General features: G+C 41.7%; 6 protein-coding genes and 6 non-coding genes across 12 annotated transcripts; all 12 read right to left on the bottom strand.

Moving 5' to 3' along the window:
- Positions 1-1,205: 1,205 nt before the first annotated feature.
- On the bottom strand, positions 1,206-1,278 carry Trnar-ccu. Its single transcript has one exon. It is a non-coding gene; the product is annotated as a tRNA-Arg (tRNA).
- A 401-nt stretch (positions 1,279-1,679) lies between these two features.
- Positions 1,680-2,237, bottom strand: LOC117320759 (probable RNA 2'-phosphotransferase). Its single transcript, XM_033875261.1, has one exon. It carries the CDS (start codon positions 2,235-2,237, stop codon positions 1,680-1,682), a length of 558 nt encoding a protein of 185 aa, XP_033731152.1.
- A 957-nt stretch (positions 2,238-3,194) lies between these two features.
- Trnar-ccu lies at positions 3,195-3,267 on the bottom strand. Its single transcript has one exon. It is a non-coding gene; the product is annotated as a tRNA-Arg (tRNA).
- A 401-nt stretch (positions 3,268-3,668) lies between these two features.
- On the bottom strand, positions 3,669-4,226 carry LOC117320760 (probable RNA 2'-phosphotransferase). Its single transcript, XM_033875263.1, has one exon. The coding sequence runs from the start codon at positions 4,224-4,226 to the stop codon at positions 3,669-3,671; it is 558 nt and encodes a 185-aa protein (XP_033731154.1).
- A 957-nt stretch (positions 4,227-5,183) lies between these two features.
- Positions 5,184-5,256, bottom strand: Trnar-ccu. Its single transcript has one exon. It is a non-coding gene; the product is annotated as a tRNA-Arg (tRNA).
- A 401-nt stretch (positions 5,257-5,657) lies between these two features.
- Positions 5,658-6,215, bottom strand: LOC117320761 (probable RNA 2'-phosphotransferase). The gene has a single exon (XM_033875264.1). The coding sequence runs from the start codon at positions 6,213-6,215 to the stop codon at positions 5,658-5,660; it is 558 nt and encodes a 185-aa protein (XP_033731155.1).
- A 957-nt stretch (positions 6,216-7,172) lies between these two features.
- Positions 7,173-7,245, bottom strand: Trnar-ccu. The gene has a single exon. It is a non-coding gene; the product is annotated as a tRNA-Arg (tRNA).
- A 401-nt stretch (positions 7,246-7,646) lies between these two features.
- Positions 7,647-8,204, bottom strand: LOC117320762 (probable RNA 2'-phosphotransferase). Its single transcript, XM_033875265.1, has one exon. It carries the CDS (start codon positions 8,202-8,204, stop codon positions 7,647-7,649), a length of 558 nt encoding a protein of 185 aa, XP_033731156.1.
- A 956-nt stretch (positions 8,205-9,160) lies between these two features.
- Positions 9,161-9,233, bottom strand: Trnar-ccu. The gene has a single exon. It is a non-coding gene; the product is annotated as a tRNA-Arg (tRNA).
- Positions 9,234-9,636: 403 nt separating this feature from the next.
- On the bottom strand, positions 9,637-10,194 carry LOC117320763 (probable RNA 2'-phosphotransferase). The gene has a single exon (XM_033875266.1). The coding sequence runs from the start codon at positions 10,192-10,194 to the stop codon at positions 9,637-9,639; it is 558 nt and encodes a 185-aa protein (XP_033731157.1).
- A 958-nt stretch (positions 10,195-11,152) lies between these two features.
- Trnar-ccu lies at positions 11,153-11,225 on the bottom strand. The gene has a single exon. It is a non-coding gene; the product is annotated as a tRNA-Arg (tRNA).
- Positions 11,226-11,626: 401 nt separating this feature from the next.
- On the bottom strand, positions 11,627-12,184 carry LOC117320764 (probable RNA 2'-phosphotransferase). Its single transcript, XM_033875267.1, has one exon. The coding sequence runs from the start codon at positions 12,182-12,184 to the stop codon at positions 11,627-11,629; it is 558 nt and encodes a 185-aa protein (XP_033731158.1).
- Positions 12,185-12,193: the final 9 nt, after the last annotated feature.

Consider the following 12,193-nt stretch of genomic DNA (forward strand, 5'->3'; position numbering starts at 1 on the left):
GTGGCCAACGTTGCGCTGTAGTGCTCGTATCCAGTTGTGATTGTCGGAGTACACCATTCGCTGTCTGTCGTTAGCGGGAAACACCAGCTCATCCAACTTGGCCTTGGTTAGCCGGAAGTGGCGTAGGATGTGACTGGTAGGCACGAAGGAGGTGTCGCGGTCTCGCCATGCGTCGCGGTCATGTCGTAGACTCTTGACAACAGCTTTGCTCTTCTTGGTAGTCATTTTTCTGCTCGGTCGGGAAGTCATGGTGAATGTGGAAATACTCATTTTCGCTGAGATTTTATAGCCATAGTAACCGAAAAGGAACAGAATATAAAGGGCGTGGTCATATGTTACACGGGTTTTTGATTGGCTAAGAACTTGATTGGCTAAGAACACATTCTCCGGAACACCAACCAGAACAGGTAGCTGATGCAGGTAATAGAAACACATTCATCGCATTTGTACAAACACTTCCCTTGATTGATTTCCTCACTTGTACTAACATTCGGTAATTTTTTTCATCCGGGTACTTTGATATGAACCGCCTGTACAAACATCCCCGCCCCCGGGACATTGATATGGCCTCGTACATGTAACGATAGCTAATTACCCTGTTGGCCTTAGCGGTTTTACGGTTAATTACCATTGAACATATTGAAAACACTGTCTCTTATGTAAACAAATTTTGATGATGAAACATTATACGTCGGGTTCTAATCATTAATTTTATAAATGCAATTTTATCAAAAAAGAAAAATTAAAAAAAAAAAAAATTAAAAAATGAATCAGTGAGTTTTATCAAATCAATGACATTTTAGTATAAAAAGCGCTACAAGAGTTTTGAGCATTACAATTAGTCACTTTAATCGACTTTCTGTTAAGTGTACGAAGCAAAATAAACAAAATTAACTCGTATATCTCGAATATTGCCGATAGATGTAGACTTACCCTGCCGTTAGTAGGATTTGCATTCTACGATATTGTTCTATGAAAATTGAAAATAAACAAAAATAAAACAAAAATTGAAGTCGCACATGACCGAATGGACGGTGTGTGTTTCTTAAAGGGGGCGAATCTATAATTGTTAAACTGCGTCTGTATTACAAAAATGGTTTCACAGGACGTATCACTATGATATAACTGCACATTTTCTAACTTTTAATTGTACATGTTTCATTTGGTGCTCGTTAAAAACTGAAATAACCAGGAACAAGTTACACAACCTCCGGCGGGACTCGAACCCGCAATCCCCGGCTTAGGAGGCCGGTGCCTTATCCATTGGGCCACGGAGGCGGATGTGCGTTATATATGCATGCTGATGGTAATTCCATATATTGGCAAGCTCTGCCTTAATGATTGTCATTTATTTTTTCTGTAGGGGTGGGAGACGCCATTGCTTTACAAATAACTTCATTATCGTTTCTGCTAAAGTTTACAATGTTTATTTATTTTGATTGATTGATTAGATTGACTCATTCAAGTTTTTATTGATTTCTATCATTTTCAATTGATTGTTTTAGTGGAAATGAGTTATTGTGTAGCATGTATGTCTTGATTAGATTTGATTTCTTGATTGTTTATTGTATTATCATTTCAATGCGTATTTCGAGGTTTCTCTGGGCTTTTTGGGAAGATTGTTAGCCCTAAAAAGGGCTGTTTGTGTGGCCCTGAAAAGGGCCGTTTTAGTTGGAAGTTCAGAGCACAAGGTACTCTATATCCTTGATGAACTCCGGTGGCACTCTGCAATCTGTGGCGTAGACGTGGGGGCCGATCTTGTACAGGCGGAACCCAGCCCGGAGGAATCCTCTGACGTCAATGTGCACCACCAATTCCGCACCAGCTCTGACGTAATCGGGGGAGTCGGTGAATTCGATGTACGGGCAGCGAGTGTGGTCCAGTCCATACTTAAGGACGGAGTCTGTGTCTCTGGCCTTGATCCCGTGGACGAAGTACGTGAGACCCTCCTGGTTGCGGATCTGTCTCCCAATCTCTGACACCCGGATGTTGACGCTGTGGCCGTAGGTGGCTCGTATCCAGTTGTGATTGTCGGAGTACACCATTCGCTGTCTGTCGTTAGCGGGAAACACCAGCTCATCCAACCTGGCCTTGGTTAGCCGGAAGTGGCGTAGGATGTGACTGGTAGGCACGAAGGAGGTGTCGCGGTCTCGCCATGCGTCGCGGTCATGTCGTAGACTCTTGACAACAGCTTTGCTCTTCTTGGTAGTCATTTTTCTGCTCAGTCGGGAAGTCATGGTGAATGTGGAAATACTCATTTTCGCTGAGATTTTATAGCCATAGTAACCGAAAAGGAACAGAATGATAAAGGGCGTGGTCATATGTTACACGGGTTTTGATTGGCTAAGAACTTGATTGGCTAAGAACACATTCTCCGGAACACCAACCAGAACAGGTAGCTGATGCAGGTAATAGAAACACATTCATCGCATTTGTACAATCACTTCCCTTGATTGATTTCCTCACTTGTACTAACATTCGGTAATTTTTTTTCATCCGGGTACTTTGATATGAACCGCCTGTACAAACATCCCCGCCCCCGGGACATTGATATGGCCTCGTACATGTAACGATAGCTAATTACCCTGTTGGCCTTAGCGGTTGTACGGTTAATTACCATTGAACATATTGAAAACACTGTCTCTTATGTAAACAAATTTTGATGATGAAACATTATACGTCGGGTTCTAATCATTAATTTTATAAATGCAATTTTATCAAAAAAGAAAAATTAAAAAAAAAAAAAATTAAAAAATGAATCAGTGAGTTTTATCAAATCAATGACATTTTAGTATAAAAAGCGCTACAAGAGTTTTGAGCATTACAATTAGTCACTTTAATCGACTTTCTGTTAAGTGTACGAAGCAAAATAAACAAAATTAACTCGTATATCTCGAATATTGCCGATAGATGTAGACTTACCCTGCCGTTAGTAGGATTTGCATTCTACGATATTGTTCTATGAAAATTGAAAATAAACAAAAATAAAACAAAAATTGAAGTCGCACATGACCGAATGGACGGTGTGTGTTTCTTAAAGGGGGCGAATCTATAATTGTTAAACTGCGTCTGTATTACAAAAATGGTTTCACAGGACGTATCACTATGATATAACTGCACATTTTCTAACCTTTAATTGTACATGTTTCATTTGGTGCTCGTTAAAAACTGAAATAACCAGGAACAAGTTACACAACCTCCGGCGGGACTCGAACCCGCAATCCCCGGCTTAGGAGGCCGGTGCCTTATCCATTGGGCCACGGAGGCGGATGTGCGTTATATATGCATGCTGATGGTAATTCCATATATTGGCAAGCTCTGCCTTAATGATTGTCATTTATTTTTTCTGTAGGGGTGGGAGACGCCATTGCTTTACAAATAACTTCATTATCGTTTCTGCTAAAGTTTACAATGTCTATTTATTTTGATTGATTGATTAGATTGACTCATTCAAGTTTTTATTGATTTCTATCATTTTCAATTGATTGTTTTAGTGGAAATGAGTTATTGTGTAGCATGCATGTCTTGATTAGATTTGATTTCTTGATTGTTTATTGTATTATCATTTCAATGCGTATTTCGAGGTTTCTCTGGGCTTTTTGGGAAGATTGTTAGCCCTAAAAAGGGCTGTTTGTGTGGCCCTGAAAAGGGCCGTTTTAGTTGGAAGTTCAGAGCACAAGGTACTCTATATCCTTGATGAACTCCGGTGGCACTCTGCAATCTGTGGCGTAGACGTGGGGGCCGATCTTGTACAGGCGGAACCCAGCCCGGAGGAATCCTCTGACGTCAATGTGCACCAACAATTCCGCACCAGCTCTGACGTAATCGGGGGAGTCGGTGAATTCGATGTACGGGCAGCGAGTGTGGTCCAGTCCATACTTAAGGACGGAGTCTGTGTCTCTGGCCTTGATCCCGTGGACGAAGTACGTGAGACCCTCCTGGTTGCGGATCTGTCTCCCAATCTCTGACACCCGGATGTTGACGCTGTGGCCGTAGGTGGCTCGTATCCAGTTGTGATTGTCGGAGTACACCATTCGCTGTCTGTCGTTAGCGGGAAACACCAGCTCATCCAACCTGGCCTTGGTTAGCCGGAAGTGGCGTAGGATGTGACTGGTAGGCACGAAGGAGGTGTCGCGGTCTCGCCATGCGTCGCGGTCATGTCGTAGACTCTTGACAACAGCTTTGCTCTTCTTGGTAGTCATTTTTCTGCTCGGTCGGGAAGTCATGGTGAATGTGGAAATACTCATTTTCGCTGAGATTTTATAGCCATAGTAACCGAAAAGGAACAGAATGATAAAGGGCGTGGTCATATGTTACACGGGTTTTGATTGGCTAAGAACTTGATTGGCTAAGAACACATTCTCCGGAACACCAACCAGAACAGGTAGCTGATGCAGGTAATAGAAACACATTCATCGCATTTGTACAAACACTTCCCTTGATTGATTTCCTCACTTGTACTAACATTCGGTAATTTTTTTTCATCCGGGTACTTTGATATGAACCGCCTGTACAAACATCCCCGCCCCCGGGACATTGATATGGCCTCGTACATGTAACGATAGCTAATTACCCTGTTGGCCTTAGCGGTTTTACGGTTAATTACCATTGAACATATTGAAAACACTGTCTCTTATGTAAACAAATTTTGATGATGAAACATTATACGTCGGGTTCTAATCATTAATTTTATAAATGCAATTTTATCAAAAAAGAAAAATTAAAAAAAAAAAAAATTAAAAAATGAATCAGTGAGTTTTATCAAATCAATGACATTTTAGTATAAAAAGCGCTACAAGAGTTTTGAGCATTACAATTAGTCACTTTAATCGACTTTCTGTTAAGTGTACGAAGCAAAATAAACAAAATTAACTCGTATATCTCGAATATTGCCGATAGATGTAGACTTACCCTGCCGTTAGTAGGATTTGCATTCTACGATATTGTTCTATGAAAATTGAAAATAAACAAAAATAAAACAAAAATTGAAGTCGCACATGACCGAATGGACGGTGTGTGTTTCTTAAAGGGGGCGAATCTATAATTGTTAAACTGCGTCTGTATTACAAAAATGGTTTCACAGGACGTATCACTATGATATAACTGCACATTTTCTAACTTTTAATTGTACATGTTTCATTTGGTGCTCGTTAAAAACTGAAATAACCAGGAACAAGTTACACAACCTCCGGCGGGACTCGAACCCGCAATCCCCGGCTTAGGAGGCCGGTGCCTTATCCATTGGGCCACGGAGGCGGATGTGCGTTATATATGCATGCTGATGGTAATTCCATATATTGGCAAGCTCTGCCTTAATGATTGTCATTTATTTTTTCTGTAGGGGTGGGAGACGCCATTGCTTTACAAATAACTTCATTATCGTTTCTGCTAAAGTTTACAATGTTTATTTATTTTGATTGATTGATTAGATTGACTCATTCAAGTTTTTATTGATTTCTATCATTTTCAATTGATTGTTTTAGTGGAAATGAGTTATTGTGTAGCATGTATGTCTTGATTAGATTTGATTTCTTGATTGTTTATTGTATTATCATTTCAATGCGTATTTCGAGGTTTCTCTGGGCTTTTTGGGAAGATTGTTAGCCCTAAAAAGGGCTGTTTGTGTGGCCCTGAAAAGGGCCGTTTTAGTTGGAAGTTCAGAGCACAAGGTACTCTATATCCTTGATGAACTCCGGTGGCACTCTGCAATCTGTGGCGTAGACGTGGGGGCCGATCTTGTACAGGCGGAACCCAGCCCGGAGGAATCCTCTGACGTCAATGTGCACCAACAATTCCGCACCAGCTCTGACGTAATCGGGGGAGTCGGTGAATTCGATGTACGGGCAGCGAGTGTGGTCCAGTCCATACTTAAGGACGGAGTCTGTGTCTCTGGCCTTGATCCCGTGGACGAAGTACGTGAGACCCTCCTGGTTGCGGATCTGTCTCCCAATCTCTGACACCCGGATGTTGACGCTGTGGCCGTAGGTGGCTCGTATCCAGTTGTGATTGTCGGAGTACACCATTCGCTGTCTGTCGTTAGCGGGAAACACCAGCTCATCCAACCTGGCCTTGGTTAGCCGGAAGTGGCGTAGGATGTGACTGGTAGGCACGAAGGAGGTGTCGCGGTCTCGCCATGCGTCGCGGTCATGTCGTAGACTCTTGACAACAGCTTTGCTCTTCTTGGTAGTCATTTTTCTGCTCGGTCGGGAAGTCATGGTGAATGTGGAAATACTCATTTTCGCTGAGATTTTATAGCCATAGTAACCGAAAAGGAACAGAATGATAAAGGGCGTGGTCATATGTTACACGGGTTTTGATTGGCTAAGAACTTGATTGGCTAAGAACACATTCTCCGGAACACCAACCAGAACAGGTAGCTGATGCAGGTAATAGAAACACATTCATCGCATTTGTACAAACACTTCCCTTGATTGATTTCCTCACTTGTACTAACATTCGGTAATTTTTTTTCATCCGGGTACTTTGATATGAACCGCCTGTACAAACATCCCCGCCCCCGGGACATTGATATGGCCTCGTACATGTAACGATAGCTAATTACCCTGTTGGCCTTAGCGGTTTTACGGTTAATTACCATTGAACATATTGAAAACACTGTCTCTTATGTAAACAAATTTTGATGATGAAACATTATACGTCGGGTTCTAATCATTAATTTTATAAATGCAATTTTATCAAAAAAGAAAAATTAAAAAAAAAAAAAATTAAAAAATGAATCAGTGAGTTTTATCAAATCAATGACATTTTAGTATAAAAAGCGCTACAAGAGTTTTGAGCATTACAATTAGTCACTTTAATCGACTTTCTGTTAAGTGTACGAAGCAAAATAAACAAAATTAACTCGTATATCTCGAATATTGCCGATAGATGTAGACTTACCCTGCCGTTAGTAGGATTTGCATTCTACGATATTGTTCTATGAAAATTGAAAATAAACAAAAATAAAACAAAAATTGAAGTCGCACATGACCGAATGGACGGTGTGTGTTTCTTAAAGGGGGCGAATCTATAATTGTTAAACTGCGTCTGTATTACAAAAATGGTTTCACAGGACGTATCACTATGATATAACTGCACATTTTCTAACTTTTAATTGTACATGTTTCATTTGGTGCTCGTTAAAAACTGAAATAACCAGGAACAAGTTACACAACCTCCGGCGGGACTCGAACCCGCAATCCCCGGCTTAGGAGGCCGGTGCCTTATCCATTGGGCCACGGAGGCGGATGTGCGTTATATATGCATGCTGATGGTAATTCCATATATTGGCAAGCTCTGCCTTAATGATTGTCATTTATTTTTTCTGTAGGGGTGGGAGACGCCATTGCTTTACAAATAACTTCATTATCGTTTCTGCTAAAGTTTACAATGTTTATTTATTTTGATTGATTGATTAGATTGACTCATTCAAGTTTTTATTGATTTCTATCATTTTCAATTGATTGTTTTAGTGGAAATGAGTTATTGTGTAGCATGTATGTCTTGATTAGATTTGATTTCTTGATTGTTTATTGTATTATCATTTCAATGCGTATTTCGAGGTTTCTCTGGGCTTTTTGGGAAGATTGTTAGCCCTAAAAAGGGCTGTTTGTGTGGCCCTGAAAAGGGCCGTTTTAGTTGGAAGTTCAGAGCACAAGGTACTCTATATCCTTGATGAACTCCGGTGGCACTCTGCAATCTGTGGCGTAGACGTGGGGGCCGATCTTGTACAGGCGGAACCCAGCCCGGAGGAATCCTCTGACGTCAATGTGCACCACCAATTCCGCACCAGCTCTGACGTAATCGGGGGAGTCGGTGAATTCGATGTACGGGCAGCGAGTGTGGTCCAGTCCATACTTAAGGACGGAGTCTGTGTCTCTGGCCTTGATCCCGTGGACGAAGTACGTGAGACCCTCCTGGTTGCGGATCTGTCTCCCAATCTCTGACACCCGGATGTTGACGCTGTGGCCGTAGGTGGCTCGTATCCAGTTGTGATTGTCGGAGTACACCATTCGCTGTCTGTCGTTAGCGGGAAACACCAGCTCATCCAACCTGGCCTTGGTTAGCCGGAAGTGGCGTAGGATGTGACTGGTAGGCACGAAGGAGGTGTCGCGGTCTCGCCATGCGTCGCGGTCATGTCGTAGACTCTTGACAACAGCTTTGCTCTTCTTGGTAGTCATTTTTCTGCTCGGTCGGGAAGTCATGGTGAATGTGGAAATACTCATTTTCGCTGAGATTTTATAGCCATAGTAACCGAAAAGGAACAGAATGATAAAGGGCGTGGTCATATGTTACACGGGTTTTGATTGGCTAAGAACTTGATTGGCTAAGAACACATTCTCCGGAACACCAACCAGAACAGGTAGCTGATGCAGGTAATAGAAACACATTCATCGCATTTGTACAAACACTTCCCTTGATTGATTTCCTCACTTGTACTAACATTCGGTAATTTTTTTTCATCCGGGTACTTTGATATGAACCGCCTGTACAAACATCCCCGCCCCCGGGACATTGATATGGCCTCGTACATGTAACGATAGCTAATTACCCTGTTGGCCTTAGCGGTTTTACGGTTAATTACCATTGAACATATTGAAAACACTGTCTCTTATGTAAACAAATTTTGATGATGAAACATTATACGTCGGGTTCTAATCATTAATTTTATAAATGCAATTTTATCAAAAAAGAAAAATTAAAAAAAAAAAAATTAAAAAATGAATCAGTGAGTTTTATCAAATCAATGACATTTTAGTATAAAAAGCGCTACAAGAGTTTTGAGCATTACAATTAGTCACTTTAATCGACTTTCTGTTAAGTGTACGAAGCAAAATAAACAAAATTAACTCGTATATCTCGAATATTGCCGATAGATGTAGACTTACCCTGCCGTTAGTAGGATTTGCATTCTACGATATTGTTCTATGAAAATTGAAAATAAACAAAAATAAAACAAAAATTGAAGTCGCACATGACCGAATGGACGGTGTGTGTTTCTTAAAGGGGGCGAATCTATAATTGTTAAACTGCGTCTGTATTACAAAAATGGTTTCACAGGACGTATCACTATGATATAACTGCACATTTTCTAACCTTTAATTGTACATGTTTCATTTGGTGCTCGTTAAAAACTGAAATAACCAGGAACAAGTTACACAACCTCCGGCGGGACTCGAACCCGCAATCCCCGGCTTAGGAGGCCGGTGCCTTATCCATTGGGCCACGGAGGCGGATGTGCGTTATATATGCATGCTGATGGTAATTCCATATATTGGCAAGCTCTGCCTTAATGATTGTCATTTATTTTTTCTGTAGGGGTGGGAGACGCCATTGCTTTACAAATAACTTCATTATCGTTTCTGCTAAAGTTTACAATGTTATTATTTATTTTGATTGATTGATTAGATTGACTCATTCAAGTTTTTATTGATTTCTATCATTTTCAATTGATTGTTTTAGTGGAAATGAGTTATTGTGTAGCATGTATGTCTTGATTAGATTTGATTTCTTGATTGTTTATTGTATTATCATTTCAATGCGTATTTCGAGGTTTCTCTGGGCTTTTTGGGAAGATTGTTAGCCCTAAAAAGGGCTGTTTGTGTGGCCCTGAAAAGGGCCGTTTTAGTTGGAAGTTCAGAGCACAAGGTACTCTATATCCTTGATGAACTCCGGTGGCACTCTGCAATCTGTGGCGTAGACGTGGGGGCCGATCTTGTACAGGCGGAACCCAGCCCGGAGGAATCCTCTGACGTCAATGTGCACCAACAATTCCGCACCAGCTCTGACGTAATCGGGGGAGTCGGTGAATTCGATGTACGGGCAGCGAGTGTGGTCCAGTCCATACTTAAGGACGGAGTCTGTGTCTCTGGCCTTGATCCCGTGGACGAAGTACGTGAGACCCTCCTGGTTGCGGATCTGTCTCCCAATCTCTGACACCCGGATGTTGACGCTGTGGCCGTAGGTGGCTCGTATCCAGTTGTGATTGTCGGAGTACACCATTCGCTGTCTGTCGTTAGCGGGAAACACCAGCTCATCCAACCTGGCCTTGGTTAGCCGGAAGTGGCGTAGGATGTGACTGGTAGGCACGAAGGAGGTGTCGCGGTCTCGCCATGCGTCGCGGTCATGTCGTAGACTCTTGACAACAGCTTTGCTCTTCTTGGTAGTCATTTTTCTGCTCGGTCGGGAAGTCATGGTGAATGTGGAAATACTCATTTTCGCTGAGATTTTATAGCCATAGTAACCGAAAAGGAACAGAATGATAAAGGGCGTGGTCATATGTTACACGGGTTTTGATTGGCTAAGAACTTGATTGGCTAAGAACACATTCTCCGGAACACCAACCAGAACAGGTAGCTGATGCAGGTAATAGAAACACATTCATCGCATTTGTACAAACACTTCCCTTGATTGATTTCCTCACTTGTACTAACATTCGGTAATTTTTTTTCATCCGGGTACTTTGATATGAACCGCCTGTACAAACATCCCCGCCCCCGGGACATTGATATGGCCTCGTACATGTAACGATAGCTAATTACCCTGTTGGCCTTAGCGGTTTTACGGTTAATTACCATTGAACATATTGAAAACACTGTCTCTTATGTAAACAAATTTTGATGATGAAACATTATACGTCGGGTTCTAATCATTATTTTTATAAATGCAATTTTATCAAAAAAGAAAAATTAAAAAAAAAAAAAAATTAAAAAATGAATCAGTGAGTTTCATCAAATCAATGACATTTTAGTATAAAAAGCGCTACAAGAGTTTTGAGCATTACAATTAGTCACTTTAATCGACTTTCTGTTAAGTGTACGAAGCAAAATAAACAAAATTAACTCGTATATCTCGAATATTGCCGATAGATGTAGACTTACCCTGCCGTTAGTAGGATTTGCATTCTACGATATTGTTCTATGAAAATTGAAAATAAACAAAAATAAAACAAAAATTGAAGTCGCACATGACCGAATGGACGGTGTGTGTTTCTTAAAGGGGGCGAATCTATAATTGTTAAACTGCGTCTGTATTACAAAAATGGTTTCACAGGACGTATCACTATGATATAACTGCACATTTTCTAACTTTTAATTGTACATGTTTCATTTGGTGCTCGTTAAAAACTGAAATAACCAGGAACAAGTTACACAACCTCCGGCGGGACTCGAACCCGCAATCCCCGGCTTAGGAGGCCGGTGCCTTATCCATTGGGCCACGGAGGCGGATGTGCGTTATATATGCATGCTGATGGTAATTCCATATATTGGCAAGCTCTGCCTTAATGATTGTCATTTATTTTTTCTGTAGGGGTGGGAGACGCCATTGCTTTACAAATAACTTCATTATCGTTTCTGCTAAAGTTTACAATGTTTATTTATTTTGATTGATTGATTAGATTGACTCATTCAAGTTTTTATTGATTTCTATCATTTTCAATTGATTGTTTTAGTGGAAATGAGTTATTGTGTAGCATGTATGTCTTGATTAGATTTGATTTCTTGATTGTTTATTGTATTATCATTTCAATGCGTATTTCGAGGTTTCTCTGGGCTTTTTGGGAAGATTGTTAGCCCTAAAAAGGGCTGTTTGTGTGGCCCTGAAAAGGGCCGTTTTAGTTGGAAGTTCAGAGCACAAGGTACTCTATATCCTTGATGAACTCCGGTGGCACTCTGCAATCTGTGGCGTAGACGTGGGGGCCGATCTTGTACAGGCGGAACCCAGCCCGGAGGAATCCTCTGACGTCAATGTGCACCACCAATTCCGCACCAGCTCTGACGTAATCGGGGGAGTCGGTGAATTCGATGTACGGGCAGCGAGTGTGGTCCAGTCCATACTTAAGGACGGAGTCTGTGTCTCTGGCCTTGATCCCGTGGACGAAGTACGTGAGACCCTCCTGGTTGCGGATCTGTCTCCCAATCTCTGACACCCGGATGTTGACGCTGTGGCCGTAGGTGGCTCGTATCCAGTTGTGATTGTCGGAGTACACCATTCGCTGTCTGTCGTTAGCGGGAAACACCAGCTCATCCAACCTGGCCTTGGTTAGCCGGAAGTGGCGTAGGATGTGACTGGTAGGCACGAAGGAGGTGTCGCGGTCTCGCCATGCGTCGCGGTCATGTCGTAGACTCTTGACAACAGCTTTGCTCTTCTTGGTAGTCATTTTTCTGCTCGGTCGGGAAGTCATGGTGAATGT

This window comes from Pecten maximus, unplaced genomic scaffold (genome assembly GCF_902652985.1).
Source record: "Pecten maximus unplaced genomic scaffold, xPecMax1.1, whole genome shotgun sequence".
NCBI lineage: Eukaryota > Metazoa > Mollusca > Bivalvia > Pectinida > Pectinidae > Pecten > Pecten maximus.